The sequence below is a fragment of the Malus domestica genome, chromosome 08 (genome assembly GCF_042453785.1).
Source record: "Malus domestica chromosome 08, GDT2T_hap1".
Lineage (NCBI taxonomy): Eukaryota > Viridiplantae > Streptophyta > Magnoliopsida > Rosales > Rosaceae > Malus > Malus domestica.
Genome location: NC_091668.1, coordinates 26765938 through 26779674, shown reverse-complemented (window position 1 = coordinate 26779674; position 13737 = coordinate 26765938). Strand labels below are relative to the sequence as shown.

Below are 13737 nucleotides of genomic sequence, written 5' to 3'. Positions count from 1 at the left end.
TCTATAAAGCGTTTGTAAAAGTAATTTAGACTTATTAGTTTATATTAAAGGATGTGATATCTACACATCATTTTTTATTTCTCTCACACCTTTTTAATTTTCGACCGTCGGATCAGATGAATTGAAGAAAATCAAATGACAGAAATTAAAGGACCCCTATATTAATCCTTCACTTCTGTTCATTCATTGTAATTTCTATATGGTTTGTCCACTTTTGTCATCTATAATATCTGCTCGTATTGTAGGTCCTAGCTATTTTCTTTGAATGCATATATACTTCTCTGTGTTGTATCACAGTGAGATTACTCTTGAAGGAAGAAGTACGACCAAGCTTGATCAAAATTTACTCAAACGGAAACAATATAGCCATTGTACATCGTTAGGCCATCTTCAATCGAAAGGATTTAGTATTGCCCCGTCTAGAATTATAGTCCTATAAAAAATTATTTTTAAATGAACAGTGCCAGGAAAATCGACTCATTGGGTTGTCAATGGATACCCATTGAGATCCATTGAGTTTGATTTCACCTTGTACTATCACCACCACCACCGTTCTCACCTCTATATTATGGTGATATCAAATTAAACGGGTCTTAACGAGTACCTATTAACAACCCAATTAGTTGATTTGCCAACTCTAAACGGTACAAGATCAAGGTTGTGGAGCCAAAAATATTCACTAAGCGACACGTGGACTTTTGAACGAAAGAGGACAAAAATACCCTTGAGGCATACCAGGATTCCTACGCGCAAGTAGAGGGTAATCATCCTCAACCAAATCAAAAATGCTCTAGAAGAGGTAACCAATTCCAAATTATCTTATTTTAGGTAATTATTTCCAAAATTTAATTTTCCTAATATATTATTTATCTAAAATAATATATTCTTCCCATATCTCCTAAAATCATCCTTTAATATCAATTTGAAACATCCATTCAAACCTAAAAAATAGAATAGGGCCGGCTACCCCATTCAAAACCTAATACATCACCTTTTTTCTACCTTTTCCATCATCTCTTCCCTTTTATTAGCCAATTAACACCATAAAGCACAAAAACATTTCCTTTCATATTTAATTAGCCAATTAATTGGCTAATTAAACCTAAAATAAACCCTAAAATCCCACCTAGTAGACCGGCCACATTCCCTCTCTTTGCTCCACACCTTTTCAAATTTCTTCCACTATATTAGCCAAATAATGCTAGTCATTCAATTGGGTAACTTCCCATTTATTTCTATTATATTTTATTAGCCAATAAAGTGGCTAATAAAACCACAAAATTCATCCCAAAGCACATGAAAAGGGCCGGCCATTTCTTGAAGATGTGGACCAATTTGGTCCTATAAATAGTCACCCATTTTTACCAAACACTCAGGCCAAACCTCTTGCAAAAATTCCAAAACACTCTAAACACTATTTCTCTCTAAATTTCTAACTTTGGCATCGGAGGTTCTTCGGCCAAAGCCTCCCCCCCATTCATCGTGGGCGCGTGAGGCTTTTGGCCTTAACCTAAGGTGCTAGTTGTTTTGTAGGTGCAAAATCGTCCAAGATCGAAGAGGAGAAAATTTGCATCCACAAAGGTTTCCATGTGGGCAGGAAGTCATCCTTGTCAAAAAAAAAAAAAAAGTCCAAACTACACTTTACACCCTATATATTTGAGTTGGTTTTCAAAAATGAGTCTCGAGGTTTCAATTTGTTCAAATTACACACCTTGAGGTTTTAGAATTATATCGATTTACACATTTTGTTTATTTGAACATGTAGTTATCTGTTAAATTGATGAGTTTTTAATTAATGTGGTGTATAGTTTGCATTTTTTTTAAAAACAATTATTATTAATAGAAGAGAGTTTGAAACTATTATAACAATTTAGGAGAGAGAGTTTCAATTCTGGAACGGAATAGGTTGAAACTCAAGACCCTATCCAATAGGAAAGTGGACTGCATGCAATGTAGCTTGCATATCAATCTTATTATGAGTTCTATGCTCATCATGCCATCAATTTAATGAATATTCAAATACAAATGCATAAATTACAACAATTTAAAAACTTCATATTGCAATTTGAGAAAATTAAAAATGCATGACACATTTTAAAAATGAGAGTTTTAACGAAAAATCTGTGGTACTGTTCACTTTAACGAAAAACCACATTTTTACACTAAAAAGTCAAATCTAGTAATATTCACTTTATCCTTTATTTTGTTCTTATCGTTAAAACTCAAAGTTTTCAAGCCATTTTCATTAGTTTTCCTTTTAAAAACCACCCCAAACTTAAAAGGATATAAATTTAGTTTAGAGATAACATAGAATTAAGGGAAAGACTGCCGACGGATAACGTTGGCTTAGTCAAGGGAAGGCAATGGTTTAGGAGGGAGAGATGCTACATTCATTTATTTCAAAATTTATATTTGAATCTATGTACAGATTTAGGGAAATTAACCGAGAGCTCTTCAAATTTAGGACCCTTTGTTTTCTTCAGCTCAACTTACAAAACTATACAACCAGCCTCTTGTGGCAAATAGAATTACATCCCGAGGCCGAGGACCATCAAGGCGTGAGAGATGGCTTCAACCCGCATTGCTCGAAGTTAGTCTGTCTTCTGCTGCACAAATGCACGGTCTCGAAGCGATACCAAGGGATGCATCAATCTTCCTCGTGCGTCCTTGGATGATGAACATGGCACCTGAAATCCTTCTTTCTGTAGTGGCCACCCGACTAGAACAAATAATATCGTCTCATTTTACTCCCCTTCTCGACTGGGGTTTCTTAAAGCTGCCTTCAAGGAACCTCTCTGGAGGACAAAATGTTTCCCTCATTAAAATCTTCGTAGGGCGAGGATTCACTCAAAGAATGGCTATCGAATGCAGTGGTCTCCCTTGGCGAGGATGCGAGTGAATCTCTCTGTTGTGAGGATGAACCTTACAAAGACGAGAAAAAGTAGAAGTGATTTCAGTTTCAATGATAAAAAATCATCAAAGCAGGCATCCAAAATTGCCAGAAAAAGGGAGGTCGGACGGACAGACAGTTTCTATAGGATCACCTAGTACCTACTTATCGTCTAACTAAATGGCATCCCTAAGAATGAACAGGCCATGCACTATGTTATTTTCTACGTCCTTGGGGGAGAATAAAAAGGACAAGTGGACAAAAGAAGGCGATGAGGTGATTGATCATTTTATGAAAGTGAACAATTTGACAAACCTTTTCTTGAACGGAATTTTTTAGTGTGCCGCCGGATAAGTCTCTTAGCTTTCGTTATTGTGAGCTGCCTAGCAAATGGAGAGAACTCTGCATCACTTTCACTCCAATCTCCTTGGAAATCATTCTCTGCTTCACCCCTCATGGTTCGCAGTACGAATGCCTTGGCCTTGCGACATTGAGTATTGAAAAGGCCTCTGATGGAGGTGACAAATCCATCACCTGCTCCGTCACTTGGACAGTTGAGAAACGGTATAGGATTCTGGTCAGGTTGTTCTGGCTGACCTTCATTGTCACTGAAATTAAGGTCACTATCGGGAACACCCGATCCACTGGGTTCCCTCTGACTATTAGCCTTATCCTTGAACTTCTTACCCTGAAAAATTTGACGGTGATAATTTAAAGCAGGTTAGAGATCGATGTTTTCATAACAATTTTCCTGCCGTTAATTATCATAGTAGGGAAAATTCAACTAAACTGTGGTGTTAAAGAGGGAAGAAAGAGCCCTAGCTCATTGGATTTTTGTACGTATAATAAGCAGGGGTAAATATTAAAAGGAAAACTAACGAAAAATCCAAAAAAAACTTCTCTTTTAACGAAAAGCCATTTTTAAAGGTATAGTGAATAGTGCCAGTTAAAGGTAAAAATGTGGTTTTTCGTTAAAAGTGAAAAGTACCAGAAGTGTTTTGTTAAAACTCCCAATATTAAAAGGTATAAATGCAGACCTGCATTCCCATCACAGACTTCAAGACTCCCCAAATGATATGCTTCTTAACCCGCGAAAAGAGTCTCCGCCAAGTGCCGGTGAACTCAACACGGTGAAATGTATCCATCAGCAACTTAAGATCATTTACAACAAATCTAGATCCTTCGTAAGTAACACATAGCTCAACCTGTGAAAATACGATATTAGGCATATGAGTAAAAATGGAAAATTAGCGGAATTTGGAATTGTAGATAATGAAACTGAACCTGGCTTATCTTAATATTGTGAAACTCCATCATCTTTCGTGGCCTAAATCTTTTCTCTTCTTGTGATTTTGTTACCTTCTTTTCTTCATGGGATGACCTACCAGATTTGACAGCTTTGGGGTCTTTCAATTTATTCTTCGAGGACTCATCTAGTTCAATAGAACCAAGTGGCCCAGTAATGCTCTGTAAGACAAGTTCTGTAGCAACTGATTCTGCCAGTGTCTTCCCATGATCTGTCAAAGAAAGACGTTCTTCTTAACTCTCTGGTTGGACTACCACCAACTGTTGTCTTTAGGTTTTGCAATTTTGATTCCTGGACAGATGAATCAGGTCAAACAACAAGATCAACAAAAGTGCAGTGTAGCTTTAAGATCACATGGAAGAAAATAAACGAACACAATAATTTCTCTATATCCATTCTAGTATAGCATCAAATGTTGATTTAAAGTAACCGTGCAATAAAAAAATAAAATAAAAGGCATCCATTAATCTGTTATAATAATAATCTCGAAAATAAGGAAGCGGTAATCATATTGTTTCATAAAAAAACTAGCCCAAAAAATTAAAGGAAAGAAGAGAAGGAATCTCACTTGCACAGGATCTGCATGAACGGAGGATTGACTGGTAGCAGGGGCAGAGGCACTTCCTTTGGATGAGGCCTCAGACTCTTTATTTGTTTGACCGCTTAATGCAGAAATCTCTGGGACTAATGAGCCTTTCTTCACACGTTTTGCACCAGCAGTTGTTGAAACCTTCCAAACTTCCTGCTTGTGACCAATTGGACAACCATTTATACCTCTGAAAAGTTCTAGCAGTCACAAATTTCAAATCAGTAACATTTCCAATATACCTGCCGTCTTTGTGAATCTTGTTCTTCTTCTGGGAATAAATATCCCCACATCATTCTGTACATTGCCTCGGTTAAATGAATCTTGAGAGGATAGATCTCTACCTACAGTATTAAAAATAAATGTTGAGCAAGCAAATATTGGTTTGCCAAGGCAACATACACAAACCCAAGCCTCTTTATTACCAAACAAACGGTTGATATAAGGCAAGCTAGATTCCATGCACTGCATACATGTTCTTTTATGATAGTATTACTGGTCAAACACTCTAGGTTATGAAAGGAATTTGGGTGCCCATAACCCGACCTTCTCCCAAGGAACTCTCCTCCGCATATCTCTCTATCCAGCCAAATTACCCAAAAGAAACATATACAACAGCACAATTATACAAAAGTCTTGCCCTACTTCTGCCTCTGAAAGAAGGATTACAGAAACGAAGAGTTTGTGTGGGTACATTCGTCCGTCAAAAGAGAGCTTTTATAAATTGACTATCTAAAACAATGTGTGGTTGTTATTACATCCGCCAAAATGCTCACTCCACCCTCTCTTAAAAAAAATTAAAATACAGTTTTATCCTCTTGCAAAGGAGAGGTTTGAGATTTAAAAGAAAACAAAACTACGGATTCTGTGAGAGCATCTGTGGCAGTCACCGACTCACCATACAGATCAAACCCAAAATAATCAAAAGCAAATGGATTAGTATTTATAGTTATTTGACAATGACAGTGGATGCGAGAGAAAGAGAACCTATTACCTGAAAACGTTCAAGAGAAGAATTTCCATCCTTGGGAGCTCCTTGCTTTGCATCCACGCGAAGCAAAACTTTCCTGTAGCCAAAATCGTATATCTTTAATTTGTGAACAATTATAGAAAACATTTAAGGAACTACCAAATTCTTCATATTTAAATGATGTGATTCAGAGGGTGGACAATTTTTATTTACGCAATGCCTAACTAAGCAAAATTTTACCCAAAAGGTTAATTACCATCATGTTATCACACCATATGTATACCTAGTTTCTTCCTAAGCATATCAGTCCACTGCTTTTGTATCATAAGAATGGCTGCCTGTATTAATATATGACAACTACCAGTACAAACTACACATTTTTCGTCAGGAAACATAAACGTTTAATAAGCATATAAACAAGGTCACAACTATGAACTACACATATGCAAGGTATTGTTCTCATGAGTGACATATGTTTGCCAGATTGTGGATTTGGAACACGTATTCAAGCAGGAATCCCTCTGATGAAAGGTCCAGATTCACATCCTGGAAAGATAATATTTACGCATACTTTTTATATTGACATGAACGTGAAAAACATATGTATATTCAAAATTGTACCCGTTGACAGCAAAACTTCTCATACTAACCTATAAAGCTTGTAACCGTTTATGGGACAATCATGAAGTCATCAACATGGGTTTATGCCTTAAAAATATGAATCCAGATTCCAAACATACAATTTTACTAACTAGTAGAAAAGATAAATACGGGATCGTTAGGTAAAGCTTTGTTTTCTTTCATCCTTAAGATAATGATTTGCAAACAGTAGTTGGATCTCCTAAGGGGAGAGAGAGAGGGAGAGGGGGGGGGGGGGGGGGGGTGGGGGTTGGCTTAGGATTAATATAAGTCTTGAGTTGGATTACCTCCAATGGAACCAGAAAAATAAGGTAGAGAGAAAGAAAGATTGAGCACTTCTCATGATAAAGAAAACAGAAGAAATGGTGAAAAGAAAGTGATAATAGTGCAAAATATAACGCAAGGGCAACAAGCTAGTAAAAAATTTAAACAGGTTTTTTTATCCAGTTTTATTTTATGTTTAGTCATTCATTTCTTCTTCACCTCATTTATTTCTCATTTCCTTCCTTTCTCCCTCCTACTCTTTATCCCAACAGCAGCATTGAACTCAAAATCAAACTGCTGCCAAATGAAATTATTATTTAAGTTGAAATATAGTCTTCAGGGAGAATACCCACACACACAAAAAAAAAAACCAAGAAAAATGGCAATGGAATGTTAAATGTCATAACACTCAAAAACCAAACATCCTGAAATGTTATGAATGACATCCAGGGTAGAATATTGAGAAAGCAATAAAGGACATTTTTGTATAAAAGAGTATTCTTGAAATTTTCATGATTAAATCAAACAGTGGCTTAAAGTTTCCCTTTCCTACGTGGAAACAGAAACCAAAGGTTGTGACAATTACAGCTAGTCTTTGGGGACCATTATAGTCCTCTCCTTGCACTAAACTATGATGAGTGAAGGCAAAGGAAAAAAATTCATCTAAAACAGAATAAGCATCCATGTTGGGTGTATAAAGTAAGAAATATCAATTGTTACTCATAAACAATATTCAGGCGAATTTATTCAACTGAACCAAACAGAATCAAAATTAAAGATGGAGACATGAAAATTTTTTCCAGAACGAGAGCCAAAGAGAGTGCCTTAGGGCAGCTAACCAACTAAAATGTAAAACCCAAATTTTAAAATCACTAAAATTTATTTGCATGATCTAATCTGAGTAACAACTTCTGAAACATTTTATTCAACTGTGTAACACAGGTGAAAGGAGGAACACAAGAATACTATATGGTGGTTCACACTGTACACAGAAAAGAGAGCAGATATTAATGTGTGGAAAGAATAAGTGTGATAAAAGCAGAGTAGATTAATAGAACAAGCTATGCTTTAGGCAGGGAAAATGTGCATACTTTTCCCATTCAGTAGGAGGATTCCATGCTGATAGCATATCTGACTTGGCATTTGGCAGGCAGTTTCTGACAACAAAATTTTTTGTTGTAAACTGAGCAACACCAACATCCTTGTAATCCCGGTCAAAGTCATAAATCTAAGAGGAGGAAAAAGAAAATCGCATAAGCCTTCTTCTTGCAAATATAATGCTTAGAAAAACTCATAAATATATCATACATAGCATACATTTATGAAAGTTAACTGACGTGAACAAGCAACGACAGACGAAGAATGGCATCAGATGAAAACAATGTGGGCAAGGAGCATCTTTACTTAATTTCTTAAAGAAACAATATGTCAAAATGGATACAAAGAAAAACAAAGACCAACCAATTACAAGAGAACTACAACCAAAAACTATAGCAACCAAAGTTATCCTATAGCAGCCTTCCAATAAGCAAACCAGAAGAGAATACTAGATCCCTAAACTCTGAAGCCCAGAGAGAACAAAAACATCATCTCTGCCAAACTACTTCTAAACACCCCCCCCCCTTCAACCACTTCATCGATAACACAGACAAAACAGCCTTCTTACCCCTCCCAAAAGCAACAAGTTTCAGTGAACAACTCGCCAACCCCATCAAACCTCTTTGAATAATACAAATCATAAAGACATTATGCACACACCTGTAAACAGTACCTTGGAGTTTTAACATTTTGTTTAGTGCCATTTCAGTTGCCAAATATAAGTAACATGATCAATAGGAACCAGTGGCATGATAGTCCTCAAGCAAGTACACCAAACAAAGGAAGAAGAAAAGAACAAACTGGATATTTGTCCTAGCCTAGCATCCTTCATAAACAACACACCATACTACAAGGTTCCAATAATAAATTGTGAAACCGTTCATTAATGCCAAGACAAACAAGGCAAGCTTATCCCCCCGCAACCCCAGTACCGAAATAATTTCTGTCATGACTCACCTACCTAGTTCCTCCCTGTATTAATGTTATTTATCTTCCTGCTACTGAAGGCTTACTTGTCCACTTTACTGTACAGTGTTTGTTACTTAAAAAAAAAAAAAAAAAAAAAAGGTTCCTAAACAAGAACAATAAGCTCTCTATGTTTCTACAACCATAGAATACGATGATGCTCAGTTCTCACCATGTCATTGATCTCAGCCTCGGCAAAAGATTTACCATCAACAATCATGCTCCAAACCACTTAGTTAATTTGCAAAGAAATGCGCATAGCATAGGATGGACTTTTGTTCTTCTCTTTTTCCATCAGGCGTAGCTGGGCAGCCTTATGTAGAGCCATTCTTAATGATGTATATGATGCTTTCCTTGACTTTTTGGAATTCAAAAGCTCTCTTTTAAGTCCTTGCACCTGGAAAGAGAAAACCATGGTTTTTTAAATCTCTAATTATGTAATGAAGAACCAAAAACTAAAACAGCCATACAAGTACAATAATAAACAATATAAAAGAGATGTTAAGACAGATTCTTTGCCAAAAAAGACCATATTCTAGTGATGAAAGAAAATCAATTCAAAGTCGCAAGATCTTTATAGGGAAAAGGCCACTGTAGCTGACTAACAAAGTACCAGTACTGAAACAAATCGTACTTATTAAAAATTCAGCCAACAACATTTCATTTGCTAACCAACGATGAGATCATAAAAAAGTGGACAAGAAGTAAACCACAAAGAAATCAGTGAAAATTAAAATGTGAGGGGAAAAGCACAAGAACTAACTAACTTCAACTCATGAAAATTAAATGAAGAGATCCTATACAATTTTCCATAATTATTGTCCATCTTTGTTTGCATAGTTTTCTAAATTTTTATGTCTATTGTTTATCCCAAAAAATATATAATATGACACAATTTCAAAAGGAGAGAAATCAAATTAAAAATAAAAAGGCTGCAAATCCTCACTTGGGAAGCCGTGCAAAGAGAAAATTTCTTAACACATCCAGCTTAACCTGAAACTGGCGAGAAGTCATAGTTGCCATAATATTACGGGAATTGAAAGTCAGCTCTTTCAAGGGCTTAACCTGCAAGAAAAAGATTCAAATGCGAGGGAAGTGCTTAATAAATGTGAACATTCACACACCAGGCTGGGATAACAGCATCAATATTGAAAGATGATCACTTGGATATGTATGTTATACCATACATACACACCTCAATTTATGCAAATAAATATGCATTCAAGCATACTTTTACCAAAGATATATATATATATAAAAGGTGACCAACATATGCGCATAATGAAGGGCCAAATCACCTTTAACTCTGGAGTTCCACCTTTGTGCCTTGTGTACCAGAAGTACATATCGCAGGGCATAAAAACTCTCTCAAGTAATGCACCAGTACGTTTAACTTTTGGAGAACTTCTACGAATCTTTGGAAGCCACTGCAATCCAGCACCTGGATCAACATCTGTTGGAGCAACATAAGCTTGAACATGTTCCAACATAACAGAAAACTCCATGCGTTTCCATGTCATTATTCTGGAATATTTACATTCCCAGTACCAAGTGCTTGCTCGAGCATCTCAGAGTCAACCTGAAGGACTGAATGAAAAGACCTAGCCAAGACCCGGCCACTAACAGCAGCAAGCAGAAATCTTCCCTGTTTAGAAAAAAGGCAGTCATCCTTGGATGGAAATAACATTATTTTTATTTCTTGCATAGTTCAAACAATTGAAGAGTGCATAATGCATGAGCACATATTTCTCTCATGGCCTGGACCTCCCAAAAATTTAATGTTTTTCCAGTGAACTTTACAGACAACAATTTCTGATAATGTAATGACATACTGAAAATGACAAGGTACTAACAATCTGACTTGTAACATTTTCTTATTAAATTTAATAAAGAAAGATCTTTCTATCTAAAACATTATTTGATAAATATAGAAAGTAATAAGAATACCAAAACATAAGTGACGAAAATTCTAAACAACTCACATTTGCATCTTCTGAGTGAAGATTAAATTGGGGCTCAATAACATTCACCATGAAATGACGAGTCCCGTCCTCCTCAGAATCACTTGTGTCTCTATTCTTTGCTACAATCATGGGAAACAAATGCCACTTAGCAGAAATTTTGGTTTAGCCTTTGCCGTACTTCTACTCGAAGGCCTCATCACAACTTCTAAGTCACATATTAACACTTGCAGCTTAGGGTCTATAGAAATAAAACCAAACAGTTTGACCAAAGACTGACGTAAGCTGAGTTTAATTTCACCAACAGAAACAGATTCAACAGCACCCTGCAAAATTACCATAGTCGTAAATAGAAGAATGTCAATATCTAATGGGCACTAATCTGCTGACCAAACAAAAATTCCCTAAAGCATTGACAATCATCCAACAAAATTCCAAACAGCATATGGAGGGCCCAGGGAGGGTTAGAGTAATCCTTCATTTTCTTTTAGGTAGACTATGATCCACTATAGATGAGTGTAGTAATCAAATTTGTAGACATAACTAAGAACTAGATCTACCACTCGGAGCACTCCAGAGAGATAAAATCACAGAACCCCAATTAAACACATCTACAAACAACATACACACTTGTTTTGTAAACAGCTGCTTAGTTCTATATAAAAACCTCAAAACCATCCAGGAAAGGAAAAAGATCATAAAGAACTTCCCATTGGACCGAGAGCCTCAATTAGCAACTCCATTTTGCAGAACAACCACTGAGTTGTATCACATGAGAAACATGAACAGAAATTTTCTGGCATGACTTATTAATGAGACTAGATTTATATGGAATTACTAATTAAAAGATGCATTCCATTTTTCATTAGTAATTATTGTGAAGTCATGCTAACATAGGTCTCATAATACTTTTATTAGCTTTCAACTTAATATAAGGAACAAGAGAAACCCCTTTACTCAACCATGTCATGATAAATAAATAAGTAAACTGAACCACTGAAGAAAAAGTGAAAACCTTTTTGAACTCCACCATGAGATCCCTTATACACTTCCATCCGCCAAACTGGAATCTGATAGATGCTCCCACTACGCGGCTCAAAATCCAAGCCAGCAACCTTGAATAAAATCTGCCAAAGATGCTTAGTGCAAAAACTCACTTCAAGCCTGGAGAAAGATTGAAAAAGTTTATCAAAGTAATAATGAAAGAGTCCTATTTTGAACCCATAAAATAACTCATCTTAATAACTGATGCAATTATCATCACCCTGGTCAGTCCTTTGTTTCTTTATTTCAATTTTCAACTAAGTTCCAGAATGGTTCCTTTCTGTATACTGTTTAAAACTTCAAACTAATACACCTACACTACATATACGCAGACACCCACCCACTTTCACACACACATTGTCTTCACTGGTTTCCAGGGCTGCTAAAATTGTCCCAACATTGCAAATTCGATATCTCAAGCACGCCTGTATGACGAATTTCGTTCCCAAAACTAGCAAATTTATCCCATTTCTAATTCCACAGGCATTGCAATTGGCATCAAAAACTGAATTGCACCCAACAAAATTCATAAAAATAAAATCCAAATAAAACCCGAGTTTGAAGCATTCACATACCATACATACATACATACACGTATCCATATATCTTATATGAATGGGTTGTGGAGATGGGGAAAAGAGGGACGTACATGAAGAGGAGCCATAAGGTGATGCAAATGACCAAGAAACAGAAGAGGAAATTGACGGGCGAAGCTGCCATTGTCGTCTGCCGGCGACGAGATTGATGATGCGATGAATTTCAGTAAATTGCTGCAGAGAATCGAGAAGGGGAAAGCATTCTGCGCTCATAACTTGATCATGTCATCAAAACCCTAATGGAAAATCAAAGGGAACCCAGCGACTGACAGTTTTCTTCTTTTTCCCTTCCGTCGCAATCGCTTTGTAATTTTGTATGAGAGAGAAACTTCAGAGGCAGAGCAGATCCGATCCCTGCGGCACAGATCGAGAGAGAGAGAGAGAGAGAGAGAGAGCGTGGGAAGGTCTGGGATCAGGAGTGTGCTCGAGTGGCATTATATTGAGGAGAAAATGGCGAGCATGTCCTTTGGAGGTTGGGACGGGCGAAATAAGTCAACGCGCGCTTTTGATGTACCCGCGACGGATTGCTATGAACTTCCCTTTCAATTATTTTTACACTCCGTTTACACGAGGAAAATAAAGTTATAATTATAAATATATAAATTTTTAAATGAAGAATGTTTTTCAATTGCCAGTTTAATTTCATGTGATCGTTATCATTTTCAAATTTTCATGAATGAGAGTTTAAAACAAAAAATAAAATAAAATTTTTAATCATGAGTGGTCATCACAACAACTCTCATTACCGTTGCCTTCACCTTCATCTCTGCCGCCACATCACCACCATAATCACTGACACCACCTCAACCACCACCTAACATTTGCACCACCACTACTATTGTCACCACCACCGCCATTACCCACCATCATTGTCATCTTCCATGTTAATAACGATGATAAATGGGGTCCCTACCTACACTTCGCTAAGCGTGGCACATTTTTTTACCTTGAAATCAAGGATCAAGATGTAGTACTGGTGTGATATTCCTGCTGCATTTCAAAAGATTTATTGGATAATCATAACAATTCATCTCAAGGGTAGCACAATCAGAGGTGATCAGAAAGTTGTTGTGGAGATATAACTTTGGAAGACGGTAGCGAGGGGAGGGCCTTCGAATGAACCCATGCTCAGGCTTGTTCTAGGCATGCTAGTGGGTGCATGGCTATAGGGTCCTTGGACGTGTGTGTTTTGAAGGGCTCGCTCAATTTACTAGCATGTCAAAGGTGAGTTCATGCAATGATGATGAAGCTTGTCCCTCGTAACAAACATAAGCAAAGCGAGGTGAACTTTCTTTGTTCCCCATGTTGAAACGAAGGTGAGGGTTTGATAAAGATCGGTACTTAGCCTAGCTAAGTTGAAGATAGTGTATTTATCAAAATGTTGTTTTTCCGACGAATCCAAATACGTTGGTGCACA

At 36.8% G+C, this 13737-nt stretch overlaps 1 protein-coding gene across 3 annotated transcripts; it reads right to left on the bottom strand.

Moving 5' to 3' along the window:
* Positions 1 to 2367: 2367 nt before the first annotated feature.
* On the bottom strand, positions 2368 to 12833 carry LOC103418519 (protein SABRE-like). 3 transcript variants are annotated; one of them, XM_070826002.1, is made up of 15 exons: positions 12374 to 12833; positions 11696 to 11844; positions 10961 to 11006; positions 10702 to 10802; positions 10018 to 10364; positions 9666 to 9784; positions 8892 to 9116; positions 7747 to 7883; positions 5777 to 5849; positions 5025 to 5126; positions 4765 to 4938; positions 4175 to 4487; positions 3928 to 4095; positions 3206 to 3578; positions 2368 to 2922 (listed from the first exon to the last, which is right to left on the bottom strand). In XM_070826002.1, the coding sequence occupies exons 7-12, from the start codon at positions 8937 to 8939 to the stop codon at positions 4329 to 4331; spliced, it is 693 nt and encodes a 230-aa protein (XP_070682103.1). In that variant the 5' UTR covers positions 8940 to 9116; positions 9666 to 9784; positions 10018 to 10364; positions 10702 to 10802; positions 10961 to 11006; positions 11696 to 11844; positions 12374 to 12833; the 3' UTR covers positions 2368 to 2922; positions 3206 to 3578; positions 3928 to 4095; positions 4175 to 4328. The 3 variants fall into 3 exon arrangements, with proteins under 3 accessions (XP_070682103.1, XP_070682102.1, XP_070682104.1); XM_070826001.1 differs by having other exon boundaries at positions 10702 to 11006; XM_070826003.1 differs by lacking the exons at positions 4765 to 4938; positions 5025 to 5126; positions 5777 to 5849; ... (6 more) ...; positions 11696 to 11844; positions 12374 to 12833 and having other exon boundaries at positions 3928 to 4097; positions 4184 to 4324.
* Positions 12834 to 13737: the final 904 nt, after the last annotated feature.

Bases quoted from the DNA above. Each gene is read 5' to 3' on its own strand.
- LOC103418519 (XM_070826001.1), bottom strand. From the start codon at position 8,939: ATGATTGTTGATGGTAAATCTTTTGCCGAGGCTGAGATCAATGACATG. The intron at 5,127-5,776 runs GTAATAGGTTCT...TTAATACTGTAG, and splicing joins CTTCTCTTGAACGTTTTCAG to GTAGAGATCTATCCTCTCAA. The intron at 4,939-5,024 runs GTATATTGGAAA...GGTCACAAGCAG, and splicing joins AAGATTCACAAAGACGGCAG to GAAGTTTGGAAGGTTTCAAC.